The 13567-nt window shown below is 43.3% G+C and overlaps 2 protein-coding genes across 3 annotated transcripts in view; both read left to right on the plus strand.

The window, feature by feature from the left end:
* LOC129690043 (nascent polypeptide-associated complex subunit alpha, muscle-specific form-like) overlaps positions 1-2291 on the plus strand; it is a 7524-nt gene extending 5233 nt beyond the window's left edge. The window contains 1 exon segment of the mRNA XM_055625570.1: positions 1-2291. This exon segment is cut by the window's left edge and continues 11 nt beyond it. Within this exon segment, the coding sequence (XP_055481545.1) occupies positions 1-1909 (1909 nt within the window). The 3' untranslated portion in view covers positions 1910-2291.
* The window catches only part of LOC129690044 (nascent polypeptide-associated complex subunit alpha), a 12694-nt gene extending 7883 nt beyond the window's left edge, over positions 1-4811 (plus strand). For both annotated transcript variants that reach the window (XM_055625571.1, XM_055625572.1), the window contains exons 3-8: positions 2903-2988; positions 3381-3458; positions 3774-3920; positions 4200-4328; positions 4433-4555; positions 4675-4811. In XM_055625571.1, the coding sequence (XP_055481546.1) occupies positions 2903-2988; positions 3381-3458; positions 3774-3920; positions 4200-4328; positions 4433-4555; positions 4675-4689 (578 nt within the window). In that variant the 3' untranslated portion in view covers positions 4690-4811. The remainder of the gene's footprint in view (positions 1-2902; positions 2989-3380; positions 3459-3773; positions 3921-4199; positions 4329-4432; positions 4556-4674) is intronic.
* The last annotated feature ends 8756 nt before the right edge of the window (positions 4812-13567 follow it).

A 13567-nucleotide genomic window follows, 5' to 3' on the forward strand; every position in this document is an offset into this window, starting at 1 on the left:
AAAGGCCTCAAAAACTGCAATCCCCAAAGAAACACCAGCAACCCCACCTTCCAAAAAGACCCCCAAAACTGTAGTCTCCAAAGAAATTCCAGCTCTATCCTCTGAGGGGGTCACTACTGCAGCACTGCAGATTCTTTCCTCCCCAAGAAAAGCCCCTAAAACAGCAGGATCCAAAGAAACACCCACAACCCCATCTCCTGAAGGTGTCACAGCAGTTGCACCAGAAATTTCCTTATCTCACAAAAAGACCCCTAAAATGGCAGGTCCCAAAGAAACGCTAGTAACCCCATCTTCCAAAAAACTCTCCCATACTGCAGCCCCCAAAGAAACTTCACTTAAAGGGGTCACAGCTGTTTCATTGGAGAGTCCTCCTTCCTCCCAAAAGACCCCCAAAACTGAAGCCCCATCTTCAGGCATCACCACTGCACCACTGGAAAACCCTCCCACTTCACAGAAGGCCTCAGCAACTGCCACCTCCAAAACAACCATCCCTGCTGAGAGACAGGAGATGGCCGTCTCCCCCAGAGAGACCCTAGGAACCCCAGGTGCGCCCCCAGTTAAGAATCCTTCCTCTGGTAGAAAGGCCCCAGTGACTGTAGCTCTTAAAGATGATCCAGCAGCCCTATCTACCAATGCTGCCCCAGCTATAATTGTTCCCTCCCCCACCAAGAGCCCCAAAACACCATCCAAAAAGGCACCAAGAACATCACCCCCTAAAGAATTCCCAGGAAACCCTTCTCTTGACGCTATCAACTCACTGCAAAAGGCCCCATCAGCTACAACCCCAGAGAATTCAGCAGCCCAGTTAATTAAATGGGACCCTGTTGCCCCAGCAACAGGAGCTCCAAAAGAGGCTACAGCAGTCCCATCTCCTAAAAAGGCTCCAGCCACTGAGACCTCCAAAGAGACTTCAACAACACCATCTCCCAAAGGGGCCCCCAAGAAGACCTCAGAAATAACCCCCAAAGAAGTTCTCACCCCCACAGTTAGCTCTCCTTCTAAAAAGGCCCCATGCTCCAAAAGGGTCTCTACTCTCCCAGCTATGACTCTTCCCTCACTTAAAGAGACTCCAAGCTCTAAAGAGGTTCCCATTCTCGCATCCATCGCTTCTTCCCCAGAAGACTCCCCAACTTCCCCAGTATTGGTTGCATGTAGCACAGGGACTGTTACCCCTCAGGCATCTGAAAGGGTTCCAGCAAAGAGAGATCTTACTGCTCTCAAAGAAGTGCCTGCTGCACCTGCTCCAGAAAGTACATTGGTCATCGCTACTCCCACTCAGAAAGGCCCAAGAGCCAAGAGGAATTCTGCCTTACCTCCTCAGTGCCCAGATCCCTCTGCTAAGAAAGATACAAAGGCCCTTCTTTCTGCAGTAGCTCTAGCCCCTCTTACAGTCCCTGTTGACAAAGACTCTTCAAAAACTACAGAAGCTCTATCTGTTTGCCCTGCAAAGGGTGATGATCTTCACGCTTCAAAGGGTCCCATTGATACTGAGTCTCAGGTGGCTGTTACCTCTGACAAAGTCCTTCCTGAGGCTGGATCTGCACCTGTGGTTCCAAAGCCTGCCCCATCAGCTTCCCTGACACATGCTCCCTCCCCAGTTCCCCCTCTGCCTCCTAAACAGCCATTTCTCGAGTCTTCACCTGGGTCAGTGCTGGAATCACCCTCTAAGCTCCCAGCCCCTGCTGATGAGGATGAGCTGCCACCCCTGATTCCCCCGGAAGGAGACTCTGGGGAAGTGCCTGTCCAGCCGGTCCTCGTCAACATGCCCACCCCTAAACCTGCTGGGATCCCTGCCCCAGCCCCCTCTGCCAAGCAGCCTGTTCTGAAGAACGACAAGGGTATTTGTCTTGGTTTGCTGTGTGCATGGTGTGTTGCCCACACCCCCTTGGGGGCTACCCACCAATACTAACTAGGCTGCGTCGCTTTGTGCAGTATGTCTGCTTGAGTTTGGGCGTAGTACACAAAATGGTAACTTTAAATGTAGAAGCTCTAAGAATATGAAACTAAATCTTGGTTTCTATCATCTCAGATAAGTTTGTGTCTTGTGTAAAGTTGTCCAGACTGAGGTCTGGATCTAACCATCCTTTTTAGCCTAACTGAGCTGATACTGAAAACCAAGACCTACTAGGCCTTTAGTTTACTCTAATTCTTACCACATCACTAACCTTGTCCCTGGGCCTAAATTTAATTTAAAAACAAAAGTTACTTGAAGCTCTTTCTTTTCTTTTTTACTACTTAGACTTAGTAATTACTGGTTGCCCAGGGACTTCCTTTTCTTAAGACCTGTTTTATTCTGGCCTAAGAATGGTGTGGGTGAATGCTTTCCTGTCCGTAGACTTTCCTGATGCTTGGCCTTTCAAATGAAGGGAAATTAAGATGTGTCGATTATATTTAGAAGTGTGGGGGGGGGGGAATCATAGGCCTGTATCTAGTAAAGGTGAGAACTATTAGAATTTAACAATGTAGAGGTGTTCCAGTGATGGGGTAATACTCTTTTGGTGAGTGGTTTGAAAGGCAGAATATATGTGCACAACTGCTTCTGACTTTCCAACCCCATTTAAAGGGTTTTTGATGAATTGTATCTGAAGATGCCTTTTGTCTGAATATTTCTGGAATGAGTGGGCTGGGGATGAAGTTTGGAATCTCGTGGATGCCTGGTATTTGAACCAAGAAATAAAGAACTTGAAAGAGAAGGCAGTTGCAGCACATAAGCTACTTATTGTGTCTGGCAACTGTCCCACATATCTTGATCTTGGATTCCTTGAGCTGGGTGACAGAAGCCAATTGACTTACATTTAGCATTGTAAGGCCTTGCATTAAGGCAGTGACAGTTCAGGCAGGCTTTGATGAGGTGCCACCTCTAAAAATTGTGCTATTGAACATAAATTATCTGTCATCGTAGGGTCGGGGACAGAATCTGACAGTGACGAGTCAGTGCCAGAGCTTGAGGAACAAGACTCCACACAGACAACCACACAGCAAGCCCAGGTATGAGTCCTCTCAATAACTTACGTCAAGAAAGCACTCGAAGACAAGCATGTTGGCCAGTATCTATAATCTTAGCATGTGGAAGGATGGGACTGGAATGTTGAAAGTTCAAAGGTCAGCTTGTGACAGAGGCCAGGCCTCCAAAATAAAATACTGATTGAGGGTCTAGCAAACCAAGGTTGCTTATAATGGACATGGCTATTTGAACTGTGTGTCTCTGTAAAGAAAGCTCATATGGAAACAAGCATCCAGAGCTTTAGGTCTGTTTAACTGAGAGGCAGGAGGATTTCCAAATCTGGTCTACAGAGCGACTTCCAGGATAGCAAGGGCTACACAGAGAAACCCTGTCTGGAGAGAGGGGAAAACAACAACAACCCCTTTTGTCTTCTTAGCTGGCAGCAGCAGCTGAAATCGATGAAGAACCAGTCAGTAAAGCAAAGCAGAGTCGGAGTGAAAAGAAGGCAAGGAAGGTAAGGTGGAGTTATAAACACGCATTGGGGCTCTGCGGTGTGTGTCCCTGCAGTCCTAGCACTTGCAGCACCACTCGGAAAGAAGGATTTGGGAGTTAAGGGCAAGCTAGTTGTGTAGCAAGTTCACAGCTAGCGTAGGGTACAAAAGACTGTCACATCCAAAAAGGCACCTGTGGTATAACTTGGTGAACTACTATAGCTGAAAACACTCAATTATCCTTTTTTAATACAAACTTAGCCCAGGATGTTGAATGGTGCTTGTGTTCCTTTTTGTTTTTTTAAGTTAGAAACTTAATGTTCATTTCTCTTCTGTAGGCTATGTCCAAGCTTGGTCTTCGGCAGGTTACAGGGGTCACTCGAGTCACTATCCGGAAATCTAAAAATATCCTCTTTGTCATCACAAAACCAGATGTCTACAAGAGCCCAGCTTCAGATACCTATATAGTTTTTGGAGAAGCCAAGGTTAGTCAAATTTTCTTTGGGTGAGTTGCTTCAGAGCAGTTGTTTATTACTAATATTATTAGTCGTCAGACAGTTCTTGCTGCAGTTGCAGGTGTTTGGCTCCTCATATAATTTTGATACCAAAAAATCTCTAGACACAGCTTGCTTCTTTCTCCAGTGAAAGTCCAAAGTTAGGGCAGATACTCAGTTAACAAAACAGGGAGTTGCCTGAGATGAATTTTTTTAAGTTAATACAAACAGATCAACTCAACGTGCCTCTATTCTCTGCCCTGTATGTAGATTGAAGATTTGTCACAGCAAGCACAGTTAGCAGCTGCTGAGAAATTCAAAGTTCAAGGTGAAGCTGTTTCAAACATTCAAGAAAATACTCAGACTCCAACTGTACAAGAGGAGAGTGAAGAGGAAGAGGTATACCATGGAATCTTGTGAACTCTAAGCTCTGTGTTGGCAAATTTTGCTCCTAAACACTACTGAAGGTAGAGATTTAAGACTGCTCCTTCTTTCTCTTTCAGGTTGATGAAACAGGTGTGGAAGTTAAGGACATAGAATTAGTCATGTCACAAGCAAATGTCTCGAGAGCAAAAGCAGTCCGAGCCCTGAAAAACAACAGTAATGATATTGTAAATGCTATTATGGTGAGTAGCCAGTCTCATGACTCTTCATTCCAACACCTGAGCTTCCTTAGATTTCAATGACCTGAATTCTCTCTTTGCCTATAAATGCCTCTAATTATCTTTTTTCCCCCCTTTTACAGGAATTAACGATGTAACTATTTGACAGCAAGGACATCTCCCCCCACCCCTTCCTCCCTTTTGGGTGTTTGAAAAGTGGAACTACAGCTTTGAAATTTGTGCTAATAACTAATAAAGTTATGGCTTCTTGTTGGATGAACTCAGGTGCTTCATCTTTTCCCAGAAAGTAAATTGAAGATGCTTAATTTTAAGACCCAACTTCAGGCACGCTCCCCGTCCCTCAACCCCAAGGGTTTGTGTGTATCTGTGCAGACACTGCATGGGCAAAAATCTTTGAAACATTTTAATACATTATTAGGCATGTTCTGTCTTCACACACACCAGAAGAGTGCACCAGATTCCAGCACAAATGGTTATGAGCTACCATGTGGTTACTGGGAATTGAACTCAGGACCTCTGGAAGAACCTCAACTGATGAGCCATATCTTACAGTCCCCTTAAATAATTTTTTTATTGATCTTACCCACACCTTTAATCCCAGCACTTGGGGGACAGGGGCAGGAGGATATCTGAGTTTGAAGCCAGCCTGGTCTGCATAGTGAGTTCCAGAACTGTATGACTAGACCCTGTTTCAAAAAAGATTTTTGACACAATGTGTGACACAATGTGATCAGTAAACTTTTTTTTTTCATTTTTGTTTTGAGACAGTCTCAAAGCAGTACCCCAGGGGAACTCAAATTCTTGGATATTATGCTTCAACACCATGTGGGTTGGGTTAAAAGTGTGAGCTACCACACCTGTTTTGGGTTTTGTTACTCTTGGACTGGGGAGATGGCTTAGCAGTTAAGAGCACTGATCTCCCAGGTGATCCAGGTTCAGTTTCCAGCAACCATATGATGATGCTTCACTACTCTGTGACATGAGTTCCAGGGGATCCAATGACCTCTACTCTCTTCTAAACTCTGGGTACCAGGCACACATTGGTGTGTCACAGAGTACCATGAAAGCAAAAACATGACTTTCAGGAGTCCATTCTCTTCTGCTACATGGGAACTGGAAATAGAACTCAGGCTGTCAAGACTGAGTAGCAGGTTCTTGCCAGCCTCCTAATTTTAATTTTGTTTTGAGACCATGTATCTATCCCTGACTGGTGTGAAAGTCACTAGTTAGACCCAGCTTTCCTCAAATTCACAAAGATTGCTTCCCAATCACTGAATTAAGGCTTGCATAACAACCTCTCACCATTTTGAGACCTATAATATGTGAGGCACTGGACACATCAGCCCTCATACTCAAGCTTTTTCATCTACATCATGGTGTCATGAGTTCAAGGCCAGACTAGATTACATAGTTTCAAACCAACCTGGGCTACAAAGTAAGAGCCTGTTTCAAAAGTCTATAAAATAGTATCTGAGGCTAGTCAGCATTCTGTTGCTGTAACAAATAGCTGAGGGGAAAATGAGCTTATGCCTATCATGCATTTCGTACACCTATAATAACACTTAAGATGTGGGAGCAGAAGGATTGGATGTTGGTTACATGCAAATTTGAGAGTCCAGCCTGAGTTACAGGAGACTCGGAAAAGGGTAATCTAATCTAAGAAATATAAGGCTGGATGTGAAAGCCAGAAGCAAATGGGACGACAAAACTGAAGTTAGAAAGCAAAAGAGGGACAGATACATTTCTAAAAGTTTATACAATAGGAAGGGACTAAGCCTTCCAACATGTGAGCTGTTAAAGGACTTCAGAATTGATTCAAAACACTGGGGGTCATGGTGGGAGAGGCCAACCTGGTCTACATGGCAAGTTCCAGGTTAGCCAGGGCTATACATACAATAACACTGCCTTAAATCTCTTGGCTTAGTCTCACGGAGGCTGGAGTACTGCCTTTTTGTTGCTTACAAAACTAAGTTTTTCAATAGCTGAAGCAGTCCTGAACATGTCTCCATCTTTCATGTAATACTGTCTCCTGAGCTTTCACTACCTTGAACTTTGTTTACATTTATCAATTTTTTTAGTGTTTTTGCCTGCATATATGTCTACCACTTTAATGTCATGCTTGGGGAGATCATGAGAGGGTGCCTGATCCCCTGGAACTGGAGTTACAGATGGTTAACTTTTTTTTTTTTTTGTACACGATGTTCTGCACACCTGCATGCCAGAAGAGGGCACCAGATCTTCTAATAGATGGTTGTGAGCTACCGTGTGGTTGCTGGGAATTGACCTTTGGAAGAGCAGCCAGTGCTCTTAACCTCTGAGCCATCTCTCCAGCCCTAGATGGTTAACTTTTATGTGGTATGGTTGCTTGGAATTGAACCTGGATCCTCTGAAAGAGAAGTTAGTGCTCTTAATCACGGAGCCATCTGTCTAGCCCCTGCAGTTTCTTGAAAATACCATTAAATTTGCTTTATACATACCTAGTGCTCTTTTATAAGGCTGGCTTCAAACTCAGTATGACCTTATTTTGCATCTGTATCAGCTCTCTGCCTCGGCATTCTGTGGTTTCTGTAATCCCTTCGTAAGCATTCTATATCATTCAGTGTTGAGTGATCTGAGAGTTAAGGTTGGAATAAAGGAACTGGGCAGTGGTGGTACACACCTTTGACAGAGGCAGATGGAGCCCATGCCACCCTGGCCTACAGTCACGGTTACACAGAAACCCTGGGGGTGCTTTTTTGCTATGGCGCAGCCAACTAATTTACATAGGTTTTGAGCTTGTTACTTAGTAACACTTGCATTGTTTGAACACAAAAGCATGTTTATACATGTTTCTGGCATAACTTACTGGTTATGTGAAATGTCTCACAGATCACCTGCCTCTGCCTCCGCCTCCCAAGAGCTAGGATTAAAGGTGTGCCACCACCTCCTGGCCCGGTGTTTTTAGTGTTTGAGAGTGTCTCTCACTGAACCTGAAGAACATGAATTTGGCCAGAATAACTGCCCAGCAAGCCCCAGGAGTCCTGTCACTGCCTTACTGGAACTGCTTTATCCATTTTTTTTTTTTTGTCTACATGAATGGTAGGAAACTGAACCTGTGCCAAGCACTTTGCCAACTGAACCATCTCAGCTTCCTAGAATCTTTTTCTATGCTATAAACATGAATAAATACAAATACATTCTTGCTGGGTGGTGGTGGTGGTTCACATCTTTAATCTCAGCACTTAGGAGGCAGAGGCAGAGGCAGGTAGATCTATGTGGGTTCAAGGCCAGACTGGTCTACAGAGTGAGTTCCAGGACAGCCAAAGACACAGGAAAACACTGCCTCAAAAAGACGCCCCCCCCCCCCCCCCAATAAAAAAAGTATATACTCTTAAAGGTGATGTTTGAGGTATGGGTGGTTGGGCATAATAACAAAGTAAGAATCACTGATGTTTGTGTGGAATTAAATGAAATTACTTTTTCTCATGGGCCTGTGGCACTGGCAAGACGGGCAAGTGTTGTGGTCTCCATACAGCCAGGGAGCTCCACAGTCAACAACAGGACCAGAAGTTGGCATGATAAACAATACAAGAAAGCCCACGTGGGCACAGCCCTGAAGGCCAATCCCTTTGGAGGTGCCTCTCATGCAAAGGGAATTGTGCTGGAATAAGTAGGGGTTGGAGCCGAAGAGTCAGAATTTGACAATAAGTAAGTTTTCATATTCTGGAAACAATAAGTCAACAGGATAGCAGAAGTTGACAATAAGTAAGTTTTCATATTCTGGAAAAAAAAAAATGAAGTACTTACCTTGGTGTCCTTTAACCAAGAGCAAGCCTGGAAATTCTCTGCTTTACATTCCTGACTCTTCTATCCTGCTCTAGCGTCTGTTGCATGAGTCTGAATCTCTGAAGGCTGTCTTGAGAACCTCTATTTGTCTGTTTCTCAAAAAGCTTTGATCTTCTTATTCAACAGCTCAGAAAGCATGTGGTTAGGTATGAAGGATATTTATTTTTGGTTTTTTGAGAGACGGTGTCTCTGTGTCCTGTGCCCTGGCTGTCCTGTCCTGGACTGTCGTCTTTGTAGAGCAGGCTGGCCTTGATCCACCTGCCTCTGCCTCCCAAGTGTGCTAGGATTAAAGGCATGTGCCACCTTCATGCTGAAGGATCCTTTTTTTTTTTTTTTTTTGAGTCATAATACATCTATTACTTTTTTTTTAATTTTATTTTTCTTATTAGTTACATTTTGTTAACTCTGTATCCCACTCCCTCATCCCCTCCCCAATCCCACCCTCCCTCCCTCATCTCCCTGCCCCTTTGAAGGATACTTTTATAGACATCTTTAACAGTATTTAACAAGGGTGACTTGATTCCAGCTGGCCAAGATAACCAACCCTATGAAGCAGTCTCTGAATAGTGATTTCAGCATAGCGGGGGAAGAGGTTACTCATTTTATAAAGTAGCATTCTGTGTATTTGCTTTTTTTAGCAAATGACTATCACAGCATACATGTACACATGAGTTACTTGCAAGGCAGGACATGGAAGAGTACATGGGAACAGCCATGTATTAGCTTTGAAGGCAAGTAAAACGGGCTGGGTCAGCCGTTAAGTGACTTCATGGTGTTTTAAGTATGGCTGTAAGGTTCATAAAATTTCCAGCCTCTTAGGATATTTTTAAAATTTTGCATTGCCACAGAGAAAAAACATTTTTTTCATCTTTCAATATTTTTCATTGATGTCTAATATAAACATTTTTACAGCCTGTTCCTTACCCTAGAAATATTCTTAGCTGGGTGGTGGTAGCACATGCCTTTAATCCCAGCTCTCAGGAAGGCCAGCCTGCTCTACAGAGTAAGTTATAGAACACACAGAGAAGCCCTGTCTTGAAAGTAACAAAAACAATTTTTGAATTATTAAACCAATCTTTTGTATATGAGAAAGCTCAAATAAGGCACAGCAGTTTATTTTACCTATTACAGTTGAACTGTCTTTTGAGTTGTGAAAAAATAAAGATGAAGCACAAGAGAACATAAAGCAACTACTATGTTTGAGTCTAGAGCTTATTCCAACCAAAAATTAAATTTGTCAGGAAATTTGCAAAAGAAACCTGTTACAACTTGGATCGCATCAGCTGATAGTTGAGATCATAGCTAAAGCCATGAACAAAGTTTACTATGAAATGCATTGAGATGAGGTTAGGAACGACAGAGGAGTAACTAAAGGAATAGATCAGTGGGTTATGAATTGCCATGCAGTGGAACTAGTTTTCAAAAGACAGTTGTTTGAAAAGAATTTTTGATACAGGAAATTCCCAGTAATTTGAAGTTGTATTGTCTAATGTGTTCCTTTTTCAATTCATTTCATACTTTGTTACCAAGTTAAATCTTCCAAGACCATGTTTCAAACTTCAGTAGCATCCCAAACTTCAGTAGCCTAACATTCAATACCACCATTGTTTAGCCTACTTTTTAACTCTCACACATGCTATACTACCATTCTAGTCATACACAGCTGTAACTTCAGCCTTTTTTGAGAGGGTCTGTCATTAAGTTGCATAGGCTGATTCTGAACTTGAGCTTCTGTGGCCTCAGTCTGTGACTACATGCCTCTAACTACCTGTGGCCTACTTCTTTAAATCAGTCTCACATAGCTTTTATCCAAGGTAATGAATGACTTTTATATTTTTTTCAATTAGTAATATTGCACCTTAGATAAATTTCATTGGTGATATTGCCACTCCATGAAGCTAACTTTTGTATTTTAATGGTTGGTAAGACAGGTATGGTAACTCGTGTATCCCAGCACTTGGGAGGCCCAGGCATGCAGATTTTTGAATTTGAGGCCAGCTGATCTACACAATGAGTACCAAGACAGTCAGGGTTACATAGAGACCCTGTTTCAAAAAACAAACGAACGAACAAAGACTAGTACAATACAGTGCTAGTGTGTTTGCTTAGCATGTACATGTGTTCAATACCCAGCACTAAAAAAAAAAAAACCCTATTTCCCAGGGTGGTGGTGGCATATACTTTTAATCCCAAAAACCAGCCTGGTCTACAGAGAAAGAGTTCCAAGGCAGCTAGGGCTACACAGAGAACCCGTGTGAAAATAAAATAGATAAAAAGTACTGTATTTCAGGATGGGGATGCTTAGCCCAGTGGTAGAGTTTTTGCATTCACAAGATCCCTGATTCAGCACTGTTCAGCAGCAGAAAGCTTGCCTAGTTCCTAAGTTCAATTTCCTGCACCAAGAAAACAGGTCTAGATTCAATGATCTAATACACAGTATTGAAAATTATCTTTTGTTTTCTGCATGGTCCCCTCATATAGCCTGGCTGTCTCCAAACTCACTAAGTACCTGATTGTCCTGAACTCATCCTGTTGCTTTCGCTCCCCATAGGTTAAGATTACCCATGCTGGGCTTACCACGAGAACATTTGTTTGTTTTGATATAATCCTATTTTATGTATATGGGTGTTTTATTTGCATGCATGTCTGTATACCACTTGTGTGCCTGCTGCCCTCAAAGGCTAAAGAGGGTATTGGATCCCCTAGAACTGGAGTGATGGATGGTTATGAGCCACCATGTGGGTTGCTGGGAACCTGGGTCCAGTAAAAGAACGGACAGAGTTGAGCCCTCTCTGTTGGCCCCCAAATTCCTATTTCTAACAGTACATTAGGCCTAGAAGTTCAATGTCCACCTGGTAACATAGCAAGACTTCTTAAAAAGTTCACAATTCAGCATCCTTAAGTAGCATCACTAAAGCTTGGTGTAGTTTTACATAACTCTAATCCCAGCACATGGACGGAAGAGTTGGGGGAATCTCAGAGCCTGAGGCCAGCCTGGTCTGCAGAGTGAGTTCCAGGACAGCTAAGGCTACACAGAGAAGCCCTGTCTCAAATGAAAACAATGTATCTATGTGTTTTTATGTGTATACATATAAACATAGCCTCATTGACATACACATTGTTGTTTTCACAGTACTACAGCAGAGTTGAGAGTTAAAATATAGACCAAGGTGATCTCAGACTTGCAGTGTAGCCAAGGCTGGTGCTGAGCCTCTTATCCTACTTTCTCTACCTCTTGAAAGCTGATATTACAGGTGTTCAGAGCAAGAGCAGAACTTAACTTTTTGCCAATGATCACGGGGTAAAGTTTTATACAACCTGGGTTATGGATATAGGTATGTAAAACAATAAAATTTAAACATTTACTGATAAACCCTATTTTTTTAATAACAATTCTTTGGTACATATGTAATTTTGTACAAAGATGAAGGCAATCTTGCAAACTAATGAGATGGCTATGCTTATTTTGCATGAAGAAATCTTGGGGTGCTGGAGAGATTGCTTAGACATTAAGAACACATACTTCTGTGAAAGGGGGCCTGATTTTAGTTTTGGTGGCAACTCCAACTTTAGGGCATGTAACACTCTCTGGACTCTGTAGGGAACTGTATTCATGTATACATACACTCACACAAATTCTTTGTTAGGGACACAACAAAGTGGAGAGAGGATCTAACATAGCTCTAGCTATCCTGCAGCTCACCATGTAGATGAGGATAGCCTTGAAGTCTCGGAGATTTACCCGACTCTGCCTCTCAAGTGCTGGGATTAAAGGCCTATGCCACCACACCTGGCAGAATTAGTTAATTTTAAACAGTTTTATGTGGCTAGAGATGGCTCAGCAGTGTAGAGCACTGGCTACCTTTGCAGAGGATCCAGATTCAGTTCCCAGCACCCACACAGCCTGGCCTGATGGCACACACCTTTAATCATGGCACTCAGGAAGGCAGAGGCAGGGGGATCTCTGTGAGTCTGTAGGCCAGCCAGGGCTACACAGAAAAAACCGCATCTCAAAAAAACAAAACACAACAACAACAAACCAGAAAACAAACAAAAACCTGAAAACTGTTAGTGAACAGTGCAGCCTGTTACACGCAGTGGTCTCCAATGTGACCTGAAGTCATTCAGGCAGTGTTTGTCAACGTCTTGCATCATGGAGGCACTGGCAGTGTACAGTGGAGCAGGCTGTGTGTTTAGAATCAGGCCACAAAGAAGCTGGGCTGTGTGCTGTGGGCGATGTGCTTCCAGAAGTACTCCCTTTTCATTACATATTTGATTCTGGATTGATTTTTGGTTCTTGGGAAGCTCAGAAACCTTTTACTGTTGCCAAGGTTTTTAAAACACTTCTTACATAGGGTCGCCTTGGCAATTTAAGAAACTAGGCTCTAGAGAGTAACCGAAACAAGCTGGTCAAATGGGAATGGCAGTATACTGAGATAAAGGACGAAGGCACAGAATTCAGCGCCTAGCACTGCAAGAAAGAAAAAGGCGGGCTAACTCTCTTACGAAGGGTTAGCGTTCCACTCCTCACTTCCATTTTTTAAATTTTCATTATTGAATGTGTAGCGGCGTTTTGCCTGTCTCCCTGCCTGTGCACCATGTTACAGTTGTGAGTCACCACGTGGCTGCTGCTAACTGAACCCGTGTTCTCAGGAAGAGTGCTAAGGGCCCCCAACTTGTACTCCACCTCTCCATCGCTTCCGTTTCTTGTTTCTGAAATAGAGTGTCAATCACTATACGGCCCTGGCTGGCCTGGGACCCACTATGTTGGCCTGAATTTAACAATGCTGGGGTTAAAGGCATATACCACCACACCTGGTCTTGTTTATCTAATTTTTGTGGGTGTGGGTGTTTTGCCTGCATGTAATGTCTATGCAGTGTGCATGCCTGGTGTCACTGGAGGCCAGAAGTCAGATCTCCTGGGACTAATGGAATTGAACCCAGGTCTTATGGTAGAACAGCCAGCGCTCTTAACTGGAGCCATGCCTCCATCCCTGCTAAGTTTAATAAGGCCTGCTCTTTTTCTCCCAACTAAGATTGCCACTTTTTTGTGCTTCTAACACTTTAGTATTTCTAGTGTAACAGTTGGTCTTTTCTCTTTTGGGGGATGTGGTTGTAGTGCCAGGCAAGCGCTCTACCACCAAGTTACACCTGTTACTAGCCCTGGCTGTCCTAGACTTGATAACGTAG

The sequence above is a fragment of the Psammomys obesus genome, unplaced genomic scaffold, assembly GCF_907164565.1.
Source record: "Psammomys obesus unplaced genomic scaffold, mPsaObe1.curated_primary_1811, whole genome shotgun sequence".
NCBI classification, from domain to species: domain Eukaryota; kingdom Metazoa; phylum Chordata; class Mammalia; order Rodentia; family Muridae; genus Psammomys; species Psammomys obesus.